This window comes from Schistocerca gregaria, chromosome 1 (genome assembly GCF_023897955.1).
Source record: "Schistocerca gregaria isolate iqSchGreg1 chromosome 1, iqSchGreg1.2, whole genome shotgun sequence".
Taxonomy (NCBI): domain Eukaryota; kingdom Metazoa; phylum Arthropoda; class Insecta; order Orthoptera; family Acrididae; genus Schistocerca; species Schistocerca gregaria.
The window spans coordinates 825312143-825332552 of NC_064920.1; the positions used below are offsets into that span (position 1 = coordinate 825312143).

Consider the following 20410-nt stretch of genomic DNA (forward strand, 5'->3'; position numbering starts at 1 on the left):
GAGCTGTACTCGGATAGCGTAATCGTAAGGCGACCGCCCACGCTAAGCGGGACATTCGGGTTCGAGTCGCGGTCCTGACAGTTGACCATATCCGCAAATGAGAGTATATTTCATGTACGTTTTTGTTTTCGTCTGTAGTATCAGGTATCGATGCCTTAAGTGGTACGGCAGCACGTTCCTTGATGTTCACATGCCACTGTGCACATAGCCGTGCAGCTGAGGAGAGGCTACGGTTACAAGTGGATATATTAGCATGGCAAAGCTGGCGCGTACCTGCGTAAAGTCATGGGCGGTTTCGTCGGCGTCGGCTGCGGTGGCGCGTGTGTGTTCGTGTGTGCGCGCGGCGACGTCTCGGCCTCTTGCGACGCTGGCTGGCTGGGTATCTGCGCGGAGCACAGTGTGCGGCGGCGAGGGCGGAGCGCCGCTTTATAGGGGACCGCCACAGCGGGAGGCACCACCCCGCCCCACACACCACACCACACCAGCCGCCCACGCACGGCACAGGGGCCGCCGGCAGGTCGCGTGGTTCCGCTACTGGTGAGCCCCCCCCCCCCCCCCCCCTCTTCCTACCCCACAACCCACGTCTAGCAAAGCCACAAACATTCGTTTCTACGAGTCGTGTGAATAAAGCGGAGAATGTACTTTATTCTCAGAATTACTGAAAATATTCGCAGGTCCGCATGAATGAAGCGAGTCGGAAAATATACTTCGCCTGACGATGTTCTTAGCTTGAGTAAAAGGGTGGAGAAAGTTCTTCCCGAAGAACATTCTTCGAACTCATATGAAGAAAACTAGAGAAGTTTCCCACATGAAGAGATCGCTCTACACCTTATGAAATGAGCCCTGCAGCGAACCTCCATCTGAGTGGTTCTGTTGAGATTAAGCTTTACAGTCTTTTTAGCAAAGACGGGAGAATTTACGTTGCTCTGAATGCAAAAAACATATGCTTAGCTAGGGGTGGTAACAACCAACCGGTTAAAACCGATACCGGTGTTTTGTTCCCAAATAACCAGTGTTCTTCGGTATTTGTTTGGTCTCGGTTATAGCAAGTGCTTTTTTTTATTTTTTACTGACAGTCGGTTAAAGAAAACGAATTTTCAATTAGCGATAGCAAAATTGCTAAAATTTTTGGATCCTAGATAAAAACTTTTTTTAAAAAAGCGAATAACTTTTATTCCTAAAATTAGCATTGCTTTGAAGTATTGCGTTATTATAGAAAATGGTAAAAGCGATCAGCGCTGTTGTAATAACAATACCGACAAAAACGAGCAACAAACACAAGGCATAAGAATTGATACACCTTTGCTGAGATAATAATGTACCTGTTACTATGGCATGGCCTATTAGATGGCACACATATACGTGCAGTGTGCGGGACTTGACCCACATGCTCTATTTTGTAATTTCTCGTTGTTGTAGTCGAACATTTGTTGTATTACAGACTGCCGCCATCCCTGGTCTGGAACTATTTTACAAAGTGCGGTATCAGTGAAGTACAGAGCCACACTTGGCTTAAAAGATTAAGGACGGCTGCGCAGGGTGGCGGCGCGGTTTGAGGCACCGTGTCACGGACTGCGCAGCCCCTCCCGCCGGAGGTTCGAGGCCCTCTGGCTTAGGTGTGTGCGTTGTTCTTAGCATAAGTCAGTTTAAGTAGTGTGTAAGTCTAGGGACCGATGACCTAAGCAGTTTGGTCCCTTAGAAATCATGCACTTTTAACATTTTGATTAAAGAAAGGATGAACCACAAACAAACTCGCAACATGACAATAGGAGACAAAACTTAACAATTCATTAATAGTTTAAATAAAAATAGAAAGTAGCCTCTCTGTTTTCTCTGTCTACGTAACGTGGCTTTACCTGTTTGTAACGTCTGAAAACGGACGCATTGACAAAAAGATATAATTCTTCTAATTCACTTTTCACACTTTAGCACTGACTATTCATAGTTCCCGACAGTGGCATTATCCTCGACTACGACATAATTTTTGAGATGGGTTTCAAAAAAATACTGGCGATTTTTTGTAGTATTCAGCCACTTATCACTTTTAGAGAAAAGCATCGAACGGCTGACGGTCTAACTTTTCTATTTTTATTATAGTTTTTAATTTAATATTTTGATTCTATGTAACACGAAAACCTGAGGACGTCATAAATTTTCGTTCTGTGTTCGATTTCTACGTTTATTACAGGAAATAACGGGAACAAAAAACCGAAAATCGGTTATTTAAGAAATTGACTAATATGAGCGGTTTCCACATTCAGGTTAAACCGGCGTTGAAAAAAAAATGATATATCAGAAAAACGGTTGTTTCAGCAATAACCACCATTCCAGTAAGTAGCTCGAAGAAATTCTGAAGAGAGAAACTGAAGGAGTGTATGCAGGTTTAACAGTGAATACATTGTAAGTGGCCCGAAGAAACTCTGAAGAGAGAAACTGGAAGAGTGTATACAGGTTTAACAACGAAAACATTTTGACTCGTGAAAGGGAACGGCTGATTTAGTTCCCCAACTTTTGGTAATGCGAGCAAATGCTCCGCCTCTAATGACCTCATTATCGATGGGACGTTTAACTCTACTCTTCGTTCCTTCTTCCTGGATAATATCTCAGGTAGCACGTTGCTATAGTCAAGTAATGAGTGGCTCTGTCTCTTTACCGTTAAGATATGACTATTTGTTGACAGTAACTATCTTCCACGAGTTGTTGTCGACGCTAACTGATGCTGTCCGTGTCAGTTTTATAGGCAACGAAGTGCACGTCTTAGATAACTGATACAGTCTCTCTGTCTTCGCAACATCATACCGCGCCTAAATCGATGATTGACAGACGTGGGTTAGTGATACATTTCTGAACTCGCACTCAGGAAAGACTGGAACAGTTCCTTCAACTCCAAGGACCGAATGCTCCATTTACAGTGCTCTCAGTGTGGACTCAACGTTGAATTCCCAAATTCCATCTTTTCCTTCTCGCGACTTTAATATCTGGGTACACTTTCTGGCATTACCGTTCAAACACTTCTGACAAGAACCACAGAAGCTGTAAGAAATAAAGAGCTATAATTCATTCCCAGTTTTATTAGCCAACTTCTAATAGCCATAGCTCAACGCAGTTTCTCTAGTTTCAGTGTTTTGAGCTCGATTACTCGGTTATAGATTTAAGTTTACTTCGTCTGAGCTGCTACATCGGCTAACCACTTGACACCCCATACTGACGGTTTCGGGTACAACCATCCTCAGCTACAAATAATAATGCGTAGAGACGCGAGACAAGTGCGTCACTTAAAGACGAACATTGTGGCAACTCGGCTTCTGTACGAAACGGAACCAGATACAAAGGTGAATAAGTGCTCATTTTTCTTGAGGGAGGCGTTTTAGAGCCCCTGTTTATTAGACATTTCTTTCTTATTTTGATCCACACCACCACCTCTGAAAGTTTGTCACTGGAGTTCTGGTTCACCTATTTGTCCTGTGTGTCATGACGTATCACCTCGTACGGGACTGAATATTGTTCCAAATTTTCTTTTTGTCAATTGGTTGCTCTTAGGAATATTACAGAGTGATTAGTTCATGGGGCTCAAACTTCTTGAATATCTGATGAATTGGTGTGTCCATACTACAACCTCTGAAAGTTACCTTCCCTACAGTCTTCGTAACGACATTATCGATGTGTGTTCCACTGACAGAGGTATGAGAACGATTTTCGATTGTAACATTAGACTTGGTAGTTTCCGTACCAAGGTTCCTCAACTCAGATTGATACATTTACACTTCTCCATTATCCCTGAAAATCTGTAACATCATCAAGGAGTCACCCTGTATATTTCTCACGCCTACTCCGGTTTTCGTGTTGGTCACAGATGTCACCTTAGCTGTTGTTCAGTTAGACAAATGACTGTCGAGCAGTGATTTAAACGACTGAAGTTGAATTTGGTGAAATTACTGTAATTGATTTACTCTTAATTAAACAAAGTGAATTTAAGTACAACTGGTTTAACCTTGATATTTATGCACATCTGAATAACGATTGATTATTTAAGTAGGTGTGAGTGATGTTGAATACAGACACAACGGGAAGATGATGAATATATAACGAATTTCAAAACGCAACGGAATGAATTTACTGCTATTTAAACAAAAGCGCGCACACAGATAATATTTATGTCAGGATTGAAGACAAACCTGCCGCCTGAACTACTGTTCCCATTATCTAGCAACATTAAACACTCCAGCAGCTCTAGCTGATTACCAGCTAGACAAGAATGAACATGGACAGGGCGGAGTGTCTAAAGCAGCACGGATTGTCAGGGGCAGCAAAGGGATATTCAGACAACTGTGCGCAGAACGACAACACTGAACACTGGTGCGGTAATGCGTCGTCTTTTCAGACAAGTCCACACTTTGCGTGCACCATCACGGTGATTTTATCCGTGTGTGGAGGCTCTGAGCCTCCAGATTGAATTCGCCATCGTCATAAGAGTCCAGTATCTGAAGTTACGATATGGGTTTCCGCTGGGTACACAATACGGTCACCTCTGGTTCGCATAGCCTGTAAATGGACAGCCGTTCTTGCATTTCTGACGTATTGAGGCCAGTGGGTGCACTATATCTTAGAGGTCTCCGCGACGTTATTTTTCAGCAAGATAACGCAAGACCGTATGCTGCCCATGCTGTCCTGATCTATCTCTACAAAGAGGGTCTTAGATAGTTGCCCCAGACAGTTCGTTCCCAAGATTTCTCACACAAAGGAAGCAACTACAGTCGTTTGGTTGTGGAAATGTTGTTGTTGTTGTGGTCTTAAGTCCTGAGACTGGTTTGATGCAGCTCTCCATGCTACTCTATCCTGTGCAAGCTTCTTCATCTCCCAGTAACCACTGCAGCCTACATCTTTCTGAATCTGCTTAGTGTATTCATCTCTTGGTCTCCCTCTACGGTTTTTACCCCCCACGCTGCCCTCCAATACTAAATTGGTGATCCCTTGATACCTCAGCACATGTCCTACCAACCGATCCCTTCTTCTAGTCAAGTTGTGCCACAAACTCCTCTTCTCGCCAACCCCGTTCAATACTTCCTCATTAGTTATGTGATCTACCCATCTAATCTTCAGCATTCTTCTGTAGCGCCACATTTCGATAGCTTCTATTCTCTTCTGGTCACTATTTATCATCCACGTTTCACTTCCATACATGGCTACGCTCCATACAAGTACTTTCAGAAACGACTTCCTGACACTTAAAACTATACTCGATGTTAACAAATTTCTCTACTTCAGAAACGCTTTCCTTGCCATTGCCAGTCTACGTTTTATATCCTCTCTACTTCGACCATCATCAGTTATTTTGCTCCCCAAATAAAAAAACTCCTTTACTACTTTAAGTGTCTCCTTTCCTAAATTAATTCCCTCAGCATCACCCTACTTAATTCGACTACATTCCACTATCCTCGTTTTGCTTTTGTTGGTGTTCATCATATACCCTCCTTTCAAGACACTGTCCATTCCGTTCAACTGCTCTTCCAAGTCCTTTGCTGTCTGTGACAGAATTACAATGTCATCGGCGAACCTCAAAGGTTTTATTTCTTCTCCATGGATTTTAATACCTACTCCAAATTTTTCTTTTGTTTCCTTTACTGCTTGCTCAATATTCAGATTGAATAACATCGGGGAGAGGCTACAACCCTGTCTCACTCCCTTCCCAACCACTGCGTCCCTTTCATGTCCCTCGACTCTTATAACTGCCATCTGGTTTCTGTGCAAATTGTAAATAGCCTTTCTCTTCCTGTATTTTACCCCTGCCAACTTTAGAATATGAAAGAGAGTATTCTAGTCAACATTGTCAAAAGTTTTCTCCAAGCCTACAAACGCTAGAAATGTAGGTTTGCTTTTTCTTAATCTAGCTTCTAAGATGAGTCGTAGGGTCAGTATTGCCTCGCGTGTTCCCATATTTCTACGGAATCCAAATGTATCAAGACCGAATAACTGTATGATTCTACAAAGGTCATCCGAAAGAACTTCCTCCTCCTCTGGCAGCTGCTTTTCGTAGTTCAGTGGCGCAACGAAGGGTACCTAGCGATCCGAAAAATGTGTATATAATTCTCATTTTCAAGAAGGATCGTAGTACTGATACCCATAATAGGGGTAACATCAGTCTTTTGTAGAATTATGAAACATGTTCTATGTTCAAGAATTAGGACGCTCTTGGAGAATAAAAATCTCCTCTATAAAAATCAACACGTATTCTGTAAATAGTGATCTTGCGAAACTCGGCTCGCTCTGTTCCTCCATGAGATCCACAGGGCTGTAGACGACTGTGGTGATGTTGATGCAGTGTTCCTTCATTCCAGGAAGGCATTTGTCACCATCCCGTTCTGCTTACTAAGGAAAATACGTGCTAACGCAACAGGTTTGGGACTGTTTTCAAAACTTCCTTGCTGCAAGAACTCAAGACATCGCATTTTTGAGCCATCAGTCATTCTGACTGTTTTGACGCCCCCTCTCCATGAATTCCTCTCTTGTGTCAACGTTTTCTTCTCAGAGTACCACTTGCAACCTACGTCTTCAATCATTTGCTGGATGTATTCCAATCTCTGCCTGCCCGCGCAGCTTTTACACTCTATAGCTCACTCTAGTACCGAGGAAGTTATTCCCTGATATCTTAATAGGTGTCCTATCATCCTGTCCCTTCCTCTTGTCAGTGTTTTCCATATATTCCTTTCCTCGCCGATTCTGAGGAGAACCTCCTCATTCCTTACCAAATCGGTCCACCTAATTTTCAAACTTTCCTTTGTAGCACAACATCTCAAATGCTTCGATTCTCTCTCTTTCGATTTTTCCACAGTGCATGTTTTACCATCAAACAATGCTGTGCTCCAAACGTAGATTCTCAGAAATTTCTTCCCCAAATTAAGATTATGTTTGAAACTAGTAGCCCTCTCTTGGGCAAGAATGTCCTTTTTCCAGTGCTAGTCTGCTTTTTATGTCCTTGCTGTATCCGTTATGGTACTTGAATCATGGTCTACAGGTAGCTTGTTTGGCTAGTAATCAAAACGTCCTCGGTCCCGGGTGAAACAAACCACTTTTTAAATTTTGAATGAAAATTATCAGCAGTAGCGGCAGAAGGCTTACGGCATAAGAAAACACTTTTGTTCTGCCAACGGTCTTGTCAAATAGGGCGGACTCAGGTACAGGGCACTCTCTTGCCCTTGTGGTGAAAACTGTTCCTGAAAGGCGGAAGAATCAACAATCTTCAACGGCATGAGGATGCAGAAACCAATGGAAACTACTGCATCAAAGACATATAGTGTGTATCTTCAAGACATGTGGCCTGTAACGTAAAAAGTCCCCCATTTGGATCACCGGGAGGGGTCTGCCAAAGGAGAGGTGACCATGAGAAAAAGCTCGAATAACGTCGCTCTTAATAAAAACAAAATCGACAGATATAAAGGTAATTTCTGGAGTACATCAAAGAAACGTGCTAGGACAATTACTGTTTAGATTCTACATAAATGTTCAAGTAGACTGCATCGGAAGCTCTTTAAGACTGTTTGCAGATGTTGCGATTGTCTATACATAAGTAGCACCGCCAGAAGACAGTAGCGATTTGCAGAATGAGATACAAAGCTCTGGTAGTTTACCGTGACAGTAAATAAATGTAATATATTGCGCGTACATAGTAAAAGAGTCCAATCCTGTACAGCTACATTGTTGACAACATATTGCTGAAAACAGTAACTACAGTAAAATATCTAGGGGTAACTATCTAGAGCGAACTTAACTGGAAAGAACACATAAAATAGAAAGCAGGAAAAACAAGTACCAGAAAGATTAATAGCAAGAATGTTAAAGAAATGCAACTCATTCACGAAAGAAGCGGCTTACAAGGCGCTTGTTCGACAGATGCTTGAGTACATAAAAGATGAAAGAAAATCGGAGCACCAAGGAGTTGTGCGACATAAACGAAATTTGTTTGGCGTGTTTCTATAACTGAAAGAAGATGTTTATTTAAATTTTGCGCAGTCGCATACTAGTAGCGACACTATGAGGATGAAAATCAGGTTTGCTTTTAATACACACTGTAACTGTCGTGATTAGTTATCTTTGAGATTGGATGTGGTGAGTTGACGTTAGTCAAAAATGCCTTTAAGGTTACAATGATGCCATTATTATCAACTCACTGAGTTCGAACGAGGGTGTGTAACAGGGTTATGAGAAGCTGGATGTCTCTTCTGCAATACTGCACAAAGAGTTGGCGGGAATGTAGCCACTGTACGTGACTGCTGGCAGTGGTGGTCAGAGGAACGTACGGTCGCAAGAAAACCGGGCTCCAGGCGGCCACGTGGCACTACCAAGAGGGAAGACCACGGTGCTCGGCGTAAGGCTCTGGCGCATCGTACTGCATGTGCAGCAGCAGTTGGCACCATAGTGGCACAATGAAATGTTACCCATCGGTTACTTCAAGGACAGCTCCGAACCAGACGCGCTGTAGCGTCCATTCCACTTACTCCAAATTATCACCATTTGCGACTTCAGCGGTGTCAAGCGAGAGCCCACGAGAGGACGTGGTGATGGTCTGTTGTGATTTCTGATGAAAGTTGGCTCTGTCTCGATGCCAGTGATGGCCGTGAGTCGGTTAGGAGGAGGCCACTTGAGAACCTACAACAAAGCGGTATATGTGCTAGACATAATGGACCTACACTCCTGGAAATGGAAAAAAGAACACATTGACATCGGTGTGTCAGACCCACCATACTTGCTCCGGACACTGCGAAAGGGCTGTACAAGCAATGATCACACGCACGGCACAGCGGACACCTCAGGAACCGCGGTGTTGGCCGTCGAATGGCGCTAGCTGCGCAGCATTTGTGCACCGCCGCCGTCAGTATCATCCAGTTTGCCGTGGCATACGGAGCTCCATCGCAGTCTTTAACACTGGTAGCATGCCGCGACAGCGTGGACGTGAACCGTATGAGCAGTTGACGGACTTTGAGCGAGGGCGTATAGTGGGCATGCGGGAGGTCGGGTGGACGTACCGCCGAATTGCTCAACACGTGGGGCGTGAGGTGTCCACAGTACATCGATGTTGTCGCCAGTGGTCGGCGGAAGGTGCACGTGCCCGTCGACCTGGGACCGGACCGCAGCGACGCACGGATCCACGCCAAGACCGTAGGATCCTACGAAGTGCCGTAAGGGACCGCACCGCCACTTCCCAGCAAATTAGGGACACTGTTGCTCCTGGGGTATCGGCGAGGACCATTCGCAACCGTCTCCATGACGCTGGGCTACGGTCCCGCACACCGTTAGGCCGTCTTCCGCTCACGCCCCAACATCGTGCAGCCCGCCTCCAGTGGTGTCGCGACAGGCGTGAATGGAGGGACGAATGGAGACGTGTCGTCTGCAGCAATGAGAGTCGCTTCTGCCTTGGTGCCAATGATGGTCGTATGCGTGTTTGGCGCCGTGCAGGTGAGCGCCACAATCAGGACTGCATACGACCGAGGCACACAGGGCCAACACCCGGCATCATGGTGTAGGGAGCGATCTCCTACACTGGCCGTACACCTCTGGTGATCGTCGAGGGGACACTGAATAGTGCACGGTACATCCAAACCGTCATCGAACCCATCGTTCTACCATTCCTAGACCGGCAAGGGAACTTGCTGTTCCAACGATCGTCTCCATGGGAGAATAGCAGCCTGCATTGCTGCGAAAGGTGGATATACACTGTACTAGTGCCGACATTGTACATGCTCTGTTGCCTGTGTCTATGTGCTGTTCCAACAGGACAATGCACGTCCGCATGTATCCCGTGCCACCCAACGTGCTCTAGAAGGTGTAAGTCAACTACCCTGGCCTGCAAGATCTCCGGATCTGTCCCCCATTGAGCATGTTTGGGACTGGATGAAGAGTCGTCTCACGCGGTCTGCACGTCCAGCACGAACGCTGGTCCAACTGAGGCGCCAGGTGGAAATGGCATGGCAAGCCGTTCCACAGGACTACATCCAGCATCTCTACGATCGTCTCCATGGGAGAATAGCAGCCTGCATTGCTGCGAAAGGTGGATATACACTGTACTAGTGCCGACATTGTGCATGCTCTGTTGCCTGTGTCTATGTGCCTGTGGTTCTGTCAGTGTGATGTATCTGACCCCAGGAATGTGTCAATAAAGTTTCCCCTTCCTGGGACAATGAATTCACGGTGTTCTTATTTCAATTTCCAGGAGTGTATAATTACACTACTGGCCATTAAAATTGCTACACCACAAAGATGACGTGCTACAGACGCGAAATTTAACTTACAGGAAGAAGATGCTGTGATATGCAAATGATTAGCTTTTCAGAGCATACACACAAGGGTGGCGCCTGTGGCGACACCTACAACGTGCTGACATCAGGAAAGTTTCCAACCGATTTCCCATACACAAACAGCAGTTGACCGGCGTTGCCTGGTGAAACGTTGTTGTGATGCCTCGTGTAAGGACGTGAAATGCGTACCATCACGTTTCCGACTTTGATAAAGGTTCGGTTGTAGCCTATCGCGATTGCGGTTTATCGTATCGCGACATTGCTGCTCGCTTTAGTCGAGATCCAACTACTGTTAGCAGAATATGGAATCGGTGGGTTCAGGAGGATAATACGGAATGCCGTGCTGGATGCCAACGGCCTCGTATCACTAGCAGTCGAGATGACAGGCATCTTATGCGCATGGCTGTAACGGATCGTGCAGCCACGTCTCGATCCCTGAGTCAACAGATGAGGACGTTTTCAAGACAACAACCATCTGCACGAACATTCCGACGACGTTTTCAGCAGCATGGACTATCAGCTCGGAGACCATGGCTACGGTTACTCCTGGCGCTGCATCACAGACAGGAGCGCCTGCGATGGTGTAATGTTATTTTTTCGGATGAATCCAGGTTCTGTTTACAGCATCGTGATAGTCACATCCGTGTTTGGCGACATCGCGGTGAATGCACATTGGAAGCGTGTATTCGTCATCGCCATACCGGCCTATCACCCGGCGTGGTGGTATGGGGTGCCATTGGTTACACGTCTCGGTCACCACTTGTTCGCATTGACGGCACTTTGAACAGTGGACGATACGTTCCAGATGTGTTACGACACGTGGCTCTACCCTTCATTCGATCCCTGCGAAACCCTACATTTCAGCAGGATAATGCACGACCACATGTTGCAGGTCCTGTACGGGCCTTTCTGGATACAGAAAATGTTCGACTGCTGGCCTGGCCAGCACATTCTCCAGATTTCTCACCAATCGAAAACGTCTGGCCAATGGTGGCCGAGCAGCTGGCTGTACCTGTACACGCCATCCAAGCTCTGTTTGACTCAATGCCCAGGTGAATCAAGGCCATTATTACTGCCAGAGGTGGTTGTTGTGGGTACTGATTTCTGAGGATCTATACACTCAAACTGCGTGAAAATGTAATCACATGTCATTCTCAGAATAATATATTTGTCCAATGAATACCTGTTTATCATCTGCATTTCTTCTTGGTGTAGCAATTTTAATGGCCAGCAGTGTATTTTCTTGGGTGAGATTTCGTACGACAGCAGGAGCACTCTCGTGGTTATCCCATGCACCCTGATTGCAAATTTGTACGTCAGACCGGTGATTCGACCTGCTGTGGTGTCATACATTAATAGCATTCCAGCGGGTGTATCCAACAGGATAACGCTCACTCACATACCGCTGTTGTAGCCCAAGATTCTTTACAGGGTGTCGACATGTCGACTGCTCGATCACTAGATCCGTCTCATATCGAGAGCACATGGAATACTGTCGGATAACAACTGCAGAGGAACCCACAAACAGCATTAATCGTCCCTGTATCGACCGACCAAGTGCAGCAGGCATGGAACTCCATTCCACGAACTGACATCCGGCACCTGTACAAAGCAATTCATGCACGATTGCATGCTTGCATTCAACTTTCTGGCGCTTAAAGCGGTTATTAATGTACCTGCATTTCACATTAGCAATGGCTAATTGCTTTCATTTTACTGTGGTCTTCCAATGTTAACCACTTATATACGTCACAAACACAGAGTATTTCCTAAACTTCATTACGATACGTTACTTATTTTTTGAAGTTGCGGTTTTTTGCCGGTAGTGTAGTCATAAATTAAAAGTAATAAATTGCTAATCTCAGACGCTGAACAGTATTCATCAGAAGAGGAAAAGAACTGTGAAGGAACTCTGCATGTAACCCAGAGCTCTTGTCAGCACGCTTTTTTTGAACCAATGTCCCTTTGTAGTCTCGGTTTAAAGAAATTCACTAAAGCGTACGCTCTAATTATCTTCTCCGGACAGTTATGTAGCGTGTAGTATGTATTCAGTCTTTTATGCAGACGTGAGAGCTTATGCATTAGCACGTTACCTATATTTTTGGCATTCAACAGTAAACTACTAGCCATTTTTTTTTCCAGGCAGGTATAGATTCCAGTTTCAGTTGTGGTGACGCTTTACGATATATGAGGGAATGCTGAAAAGTAATTGCTCCCAATTTTTTGAATGAAGACTTTTAAAGCGTTGTAAATAATACAAACGTTATTAACATCCTACGTCCTTCATTCTTCATATTTATGTATTTGCAGCCCTCTGCCGCTAGAGAGATCGTAACTACTGCGTTTAACATAACGGTGTGTAATGTAACTGCGTCGTTGCGTGAGAAAGAGCGTGGCGTGCTGTAACCGAGTTTCGAATTCCAAGACTTGGTCCACACATAGAGCAGCCCCTCCTTCAGCACGACAATGCGAGACCGGACACGAGAGCTGCGACATCTGCAACAATCTGAAGCCATGAGCTCTCTGTCATCGGTTATGCTTCATACACTCGCGACTTGGCCCCATCTGATTTTCATTTGTTTCCAAAACTTCAACAACACCTTCGAGAACTTCACTTTGATAGTGATGAAGCGGTGCAGGCAGAGGTGAAGTGTCTCCCTCAACACTGTCAAACATTCTACAGTGAAGGTATCAACAAACTAGCTTCTCGTTGGGAGAAATGTATTGGTCCCCCGGATTACTACGTTGAGAAATAAATATGCAGACACAGATAATAAAGATGTAGAATGTTACTAATGTCCGTGTTACTCAAAAAGCTTGAGTTTTCACATAAAAAGATCTGGCAGCATTATTCTTCAGCGTCCCTCGTAGTACACCGTACTATTCGCGAAACTGTTAGCTGCATGGCACCAGTTAGGGTGACGGCCTGTGCCTTTCATCGATAGTGGATGAGAAGCACGTGCGATCCGTCATCAGACTAATACAGTATTTCTGAGATCTCTATTCACACATGACACTGCTACATTTCTCCCATAAAATTGAATCTCCAATTATTCTAAATATCTTTCCGCACGATAACCGTTGTCATTCTTCGTGCGTCTGCCGATTCATCTTTCCTGTAAAACTCTGCAAAAACTGCAGTCACTATTTTGTGTTTATTTGCTTCCACAGTCCTGCAGTACTTTCGAAGAAAAAAAATCCGCCTGAGCATTTATTAAACGCATTTATTTACTATCGTGGCTACCGTACCATTCTCAAGTAACAGATCAGTATGAAGTGAGTCATACATATTAATTCCTCTTAAGAGGACGCGCAAAGTGATAAAACAAAGTGCAGGATGACATTAATTTAATAAAAATTGTTGTAAAGGTAACGGAACAAAAACAATACAGATGGAAAAAATAAGTAAACAGTTTATTATTTCAAAAGTAATCGCCGAAACTTACGTTTCTCCCACTGTGAGACAAGACGGTGAATGTATTCATGGAAAAAATGTCTGCGGCTACCTACGGAATCATGATTGTACCCAGAAGTGCACCTCTTCGTCCGAAGTAAATCGACGGTCATGAATGACTTGCTTCAGGACTCCAAAAATATGGAAATAGCATGAGGAGAGATGAGGACTGTTTGGAGACTGTGTAAGGGCTCCCCCAGGGAAACTTCCGCAGCGTCTCGAAACAACTTAGGCAACATCTGAGCGGCCCCACATCATCATCATATCAGCTACATTCATGTTTAAGGTTCAAGGAAGCTGTTCCGGCTCCAGCTTCTTAGCTTAATCACTTCTTGTTCCGACGTACGTCACTTAACTTTTGGGGTATAAATTGCAAAACCTTTTTAGTATACCCGCTTTTCTGCATTCTGTTTCTTGCTTACACGTGTCGATTTTTTTCTGTTATTTCAAATATTCTGTCTCACTTATAGTATCTTCGTTTCTTAGTCTGTCTTCTAGATTATATCCTTCAGCGGACCTGAGAAATTTCATTTCTGACCACACTCTTCGATAATTAAAAAAATGTGTGACTACGGCCTCCCGTCGGGTAGACCGTTCGCCAGTGCAAGTCTTTCGATTTGATGCCACTTCCGCAACTTGCGCGATGGGGATGAAATGATGATGATTAGGACAACACAACACCCAGTCCCTGAGTGGAGAAAATCTCCGTCCGATCGATCCGGGAAACGAACCTGGCCCCTCAGGACTGTCGCACTGACCACTCAGCTCCCGGGGGCGGACCACTCTTCGTTTTACGACTATCTTGTTTGCTATCCAAGCCTCGGATCTGTAAAGTAGCAATGAGACAGCTAGTGTTTTATAGAATTACAGGTGCGTTTCTTTAGGTGTTTTTTTTTCATTTGATGTTATTTTTGCTTACATTTTGCTTTTTTATTATATACACTTTTATCGTTATCAAAAAAATATTGCAACCAAGATAATTAAAATTATTTGCTTGCTCGATTACTTCGCTTTCTATCCATTTTTTTTAATCACAGCTGCTGTTTACCAAAGGATTCGTTACTTGCCTTTTCTAGAGATATCTATAAATTATAACGTTGATCAATTTGGTTTAATTTAAAAGTTTTTCTTTGTAGTTCTTCTGAAGTGGCTATTGCAGTCTGGTCTTCAGCACATGTCAACATTCATATATATGATGGTCCTTATCTAGTTTTATTCTTTTGTTGCTTTTTGGTTTCGCTAAGTCCACTTTTTAATCGTGTCATTTTTACTGAACTGAAAAAACCGGGAAAGACTGCAAACTTCTTTTAACTCCTTGGTTAGTTGTAAATCGTTCTTACTTCTTTTGTACCCTGCGGAAATTGCAAGGCCGCGCGGGATTAGCAGAGCGCTCTGAAGGCGCTGCACTCATGGTGTGTGCGGCTGGTCCCGACGGAGGTTCGAGTCCTCCCTCGGGCATGGGTGTGTTTGTCCTTAGGATAATTTAGGTTAAGTAGTGTGTAAGCTTAGGGACTGATGACCTTAGCAGTTAAGTCCCATAAGATTTCACACACATTTGAACATTTGTAATTACAAATTTAGGTTCATTGTGCAACATTTTTGGGGAGCATATCAAATGTCGAGGAATTCTTTTTTCTTGTGATACTGACCAGGGTGAAAACACATAGTCAGCTGGTATAGACGTCATTAGCAGCGAGTTATTTGCGTAAGGCGGAATTATCTTTAAACTAAGGCTTATACACTTCTTAAATTTACGCGGGGAGAAAGCGAAAAACTGAAAATCTGATCAACAACAGTTAAAGGGGTAGGGCATCAAACGGTTCGACGTGGAGCACGAGAGGCACCAAAGGATATTTTAATTTCCACTGTTGACAATTTTACAAATACATTCATAAAACTTTGTCAGCGTGACCGGGAAGGGTTCAGTATTCACACTCATAGCAGTGGAAGTTCAAAAACTTAACAAAATAAATGTTTTACTCGTGAAATTTCATCATTTTCTCACTTACTATTAGCAGAATTTGTTGCTATAGGTACACACTTTTCTTCATATGTAGGAGAGATTCTTCCATGAATTTTGCACATCATACAAACTATACTTCTAGGTGTATGAAACTCTAAAATTTTCCAAATCTACTTAAAACTGTGGTAAAAATTGAGATAATTAACTATAAAATTTGAGTTTTTTCTAAACATGAAGTTTAAAATGTAAGTTGAATGTAAGGGTAAATTAAATAAATTCTTGAGTTTCGTACACTTGTAAGTATGGTTTATATGCAGTGCAAAATTCATCTAAGAATCTCTCTCACATGTGAAGAAAAGTGTACAGCAAATTCAGCCAATAGTAAGAGAAAAACACGATGAAATTTCACATGTAAAAAAAATCAATTTGTTATGTTTTTGAACTTCCAGTGATATGGGTGTGAATCCTGAATCCTTATTGGTCATACTGACAAAGTTTTATGAATTTATTAGTAAAAGTATAGACAGTGGAAATTAAAATGTCCTGTGGTGCCTCTCCTGCTCCAAGACGGCCCGTTTGACATCCTACCCCCCTAAGCACTCCATTTTTAAGCAGAAGATGGAAAATACTACAATAATTGTAAGAAAACAAGTGTTTCAACAGCTGGAACTAAAGCACATGCCAAAAACTTTAACTCTACGGTAAAGATCAATATCTGAAACAATTTTAACTGAAGACCACAGCGGATTTAGATTTTGGCGAACAACCATGGATTATATACTCACTTTGACGATCCTGATAAATGAAGGAAGAGAATTTGATAATGGGACACACACAGCAACATAGCTTCCATCGACTAAGTCAAGCAGTGTGGCAGACTGAGCAGGACAAATCCATGGTCAAGCCTGTTTTGTTATGGACCGAGCGAGGTGGCGCAGTGGTTAGCACACTGGACTCTCATTCGAGAAGACGACGGTTCATTCCCGCGTCCGGCCATCCTGATTTAGGTTTTCCGTGATATCCCCAAATCGCTTCAGGCAAATGCCTAGATGGTTCCTCTGAAAGAGCACGGCCAACTTCCTTCCCCATCCATCCCTAATACGATTAGACCGATGATCTCGCAGTCTGGTTCCCTCTCCCCAAATTAACTAACCAACCTGTTTTGTTATGCATATAATATGGTATATGTAAACACTGTTTAGACGAAGGCAATGTTCTCTTAAGAGAAGTGAGCGAGCACCGACGATCATCTTAATGAGCTGTTACCCGAGAACGACACAGTAGCCAAAATCGCCATCGTTATTAAATGTGTTTAATACCAATGTATGCAGGAAATGGCAGTTCTATCTTTAAAAAAAAGGAAGAAAGATTCGCGCAGTCCTACTGGGTTTGGCCTTTACACTTCTGAGTCCAATAGTACAGGTTTAACTAGCATTTAATACGCAGTCCCGTTTCCAGACTGCAGTTTCCCAATAACATGCACATTATCACTTCTGTTGCCTACCATGCCTTTCTTGTTTCATTCCATTATGCATGTGAAATATGTCACGAATTTCAGTTTTGTTCGGTGTGGGGTGTGTCTCCGTCTTCTAACCTGCGTAGATTTGGACAGTGATCCGTACACCGCAACACACACCGGCTATGGACAACAATCATTATCACCAATTATGATTTTCCGCTTAACGACTGTGACGTTTGGTGACCATACCGTCATTGCATGTGACTGTGAACAACAGCTCCGATGAGGATTTCTGTGATTCACGTTTATTTTCAACTTCTTAGCGCTAGTCCACCGTTTTGTCACGATAGCACTTTCCCTTCCAGTAGGCCTGCGTCCGCCAGAATGTTTCTCACGCCATATCAGTTAATCATTTCACGATTTACATAAGCGGAAAACGGTTGTTCGGAGAATTAAGTCAGGCCCCACTGCTAGCAGGTGAGCAGTCAGAACATGCGAAGAATCCGGCAGGAAAACAGCGCCGACGCTCGATGACATCACTGCATCTAATTATACAAGCTCTTCCTCATCTCTTAGTAGTTTAACGCATTTTTATTAAGTTGCTTGCTAGCCTGTTTGTGTGTTCGGTAAAAATGTTATAATTCACTTTAAACGAACTCCCCGATGAGCTACAGACTTGCAAGTTTGAACATAGCGCAGAACGGGTTGATAATGCAATACTAACGCGCTTACTTGTCTGGTATGTAGCGGAAGGTACTTTGTGTATCACTGGTATTTCCACTTTTCCTGTTCCAGTAGCGTAAGTTTCACGGCGTGAACGATTGCTGGTAAGACTCAGTGTGAGATTGATTCTCTCTGACTTTTATCTTCATGGCCTTTACACGAGACTTGCGTAGGAGGAAGCAATATATATTGGTTGAGTCACGTGAGGAGGAACTGAAATTTACTACAATTTCCCTATTATAATCTCATCAAAATATCTGAAATCGATTAAAAGATTTCGCACACAGACAAGACTTTTTCGTTGAGTTATCAGTCTTCTGACTGGTTTGACGCGGCCCTTCGAGAATTCGTCGTCTGTGCCAACTTCTTCATCTCAGAGTAGCACTTGCATCTTACGTCCTCAATTATTTGCTGGATGTATTCCAATCTCCGCCTTCCACTACAGTTTTTGATCTCACCATATCCCTATAATACCATGGATGTTTTTCCCTGATATCTTAACAGGTGTCCCACAATCCTGTCCCTTCTTCTTGTCAGTATTTTCCGTATATTCCTTTCCTCGCCGATTCTACTGAGGAACTCCCCATTTCTTACCCTAACAGTCCACCTAATTTTCAACATTATTCTGTAGCACCACATCTAAAATGCTTACATTCTCTTCTGTTCTGATATTTTCACAGTCCATGTTTCATAACCATACAACTCTACAACTCTGTGCTCCAGACGTACATTCTCAGAAATTTCTTCCTCAAATTAAGGCCTGTATTTGATATTAGTAGACTTCTCTTGGCCAGGAATGCCCTTTTTACGAGTGCCAGTCTCCTTTTTATGTCCTCCTTTCTCCATCCGTCATGGGTTACTTTGTTGTGTAGATAGCAGGATTCCTTGACTTTGTCTACATCGTTATACCCATTTCTGCTGTGAAGTATCACGCAGTTCTCATTTCTACTACTTGTGGTTACTTTCGTGTTTTTTTTCTTCAGTTCATTCTCAATCCACATTCTGTACTCATTACGCTGTTCAGTCCATTCAATTCTTTTTCACTTTCATTGAGGGGAGCAATGTCAACAACGAATATTATGACTGATGGTCCCTGCGTAGGTTCGAGTCCTCCCTCGGGCATGGGTGTGTATGTTTGTCCTTAGGATAATTTAGGGTAAGTAGTGTGTAAGCGTAGGGACTGATGACCTTAGCAGTTAAGTCCCATAAGATTTCATACACATTTTAACATTTTATGAACTTGCGGCTATTGCTATCTTCGGAACTGTGTGGATGATGTTAGCGCCAGTCTCATACATTCTACATACTAACGTGAATAGTGGTTTTGTTGGCACTTTCTCCAGATTATAGTAAATCCAATGCAATATTATCTATCCCTTCTGCCTTATTTGATCATAAGTGCTAGAAAACTCTTTTCAATTCTGGCTCTAATACTCTGCTATGGTAACTAACGGTTACTGCTGAGTAGTTTCTCTTTACTCGTACTTTAGGTACTTGGGCTATGGACTGCTCTGTTTTTGCAGAATAGCTTGATGTAGCCATAGGGTCGAGCCGTGCACATCTGCTTTCATGCCCTGCAGCTGAATCACTGCAAATAATAACGTGTACCTGTGATCCTGTAGTCAAGTAGCCTATGCATTGGCTAGGACTGCGAGTTAATAAAATACCCAGGAATACAAAATAAATATAAATGAATAATTTAATAAAAGGGGGTCTGTCCTAACGCCTTTAATTGCTGTAGACGGCAGAGAATTGGGTAGAATAATGTTTATTCGAGAAAGGACATCTCAAATAAACTGGAACTGGTCGTACGATATTCATTTAAAACACAGACAGGCTATAGCCTTACCAGCTGCAGCAAAGTTACTTTGAGAGCGTTAAAAGAATGGTAGAAAATTCCCCAGACTAAATAGTGATCAAAGACATGCAAAAACTAAGTGCAATTAGCAACCACAACACACGAAATATTCACCAGCACAAAACAGTTCAGAATTCAGTATGATGGTTCACAAATTAACATACGCAATACCAAGAATAGTAACTCAAACTATGTCTATCTTCAGTTCCTTAATGTAAGCGGAAAAAATTAGAGTCATGTTCTGAAGCCCATTCAGACCTCTCTAAACACAAATCCCCTCAAAAGTTAAAGTGTGGTAGCGGCCGTTCACTGCCCAGAATCAATCACTCAGACGACGGAATCGCGCCCGTTGCTCTAGACAGGTCTGCCTTCTTCCAGAACTAGCGTGAAAGCGTCCATAATGGCTCCCTTGAGCTTGTCACTTGAAAGGTCCAATCTGCGCTAGACTCCCGGAGTGATCCGCTAGTGTCCACTTTAAAGATACCGAAACGTGGTTGTATCATTGGGTGTACCCCATTTTTCTCCGACTGCAGATGTATTCAGATTCGCTTTAATATGTAACTGTGACTTATTGTCGAAGTTCAGAGAGCTGTAGCTTAGCCATCCTTATGATTGTCTCAGACTCCGCCATTTCCTGGAGCATTATCAGTTGCACAATAGCCAT

At 43.3% G+C, this 20410-nt stretch overlaps 1 protein-coding gene across 1 annotated transcript in view; it reads right to left on the reverse strand.

The window, feature by feature from the left end:
* LOC126271634 (hatching enzyme 1.2-like) overlaps positions 1 to 469 on the reverse strand; it is a 126000-nt gene extending 125531 nt beyond the window's left edge. The window contains exon 1 of the mRNA XM_049974168.1: positions 274 to 469. Coding sequence (XP_049830125.1) covers positions 274 to 287 — 14 coding nt within the window. The 5' untranslated portion in view covers positions 288 to 469. The remainder of the gene's footprint in view (positions 1 to 273) is intronic.
* Positions 470 to 20410: the final 19941 nt, after the last annotated feature.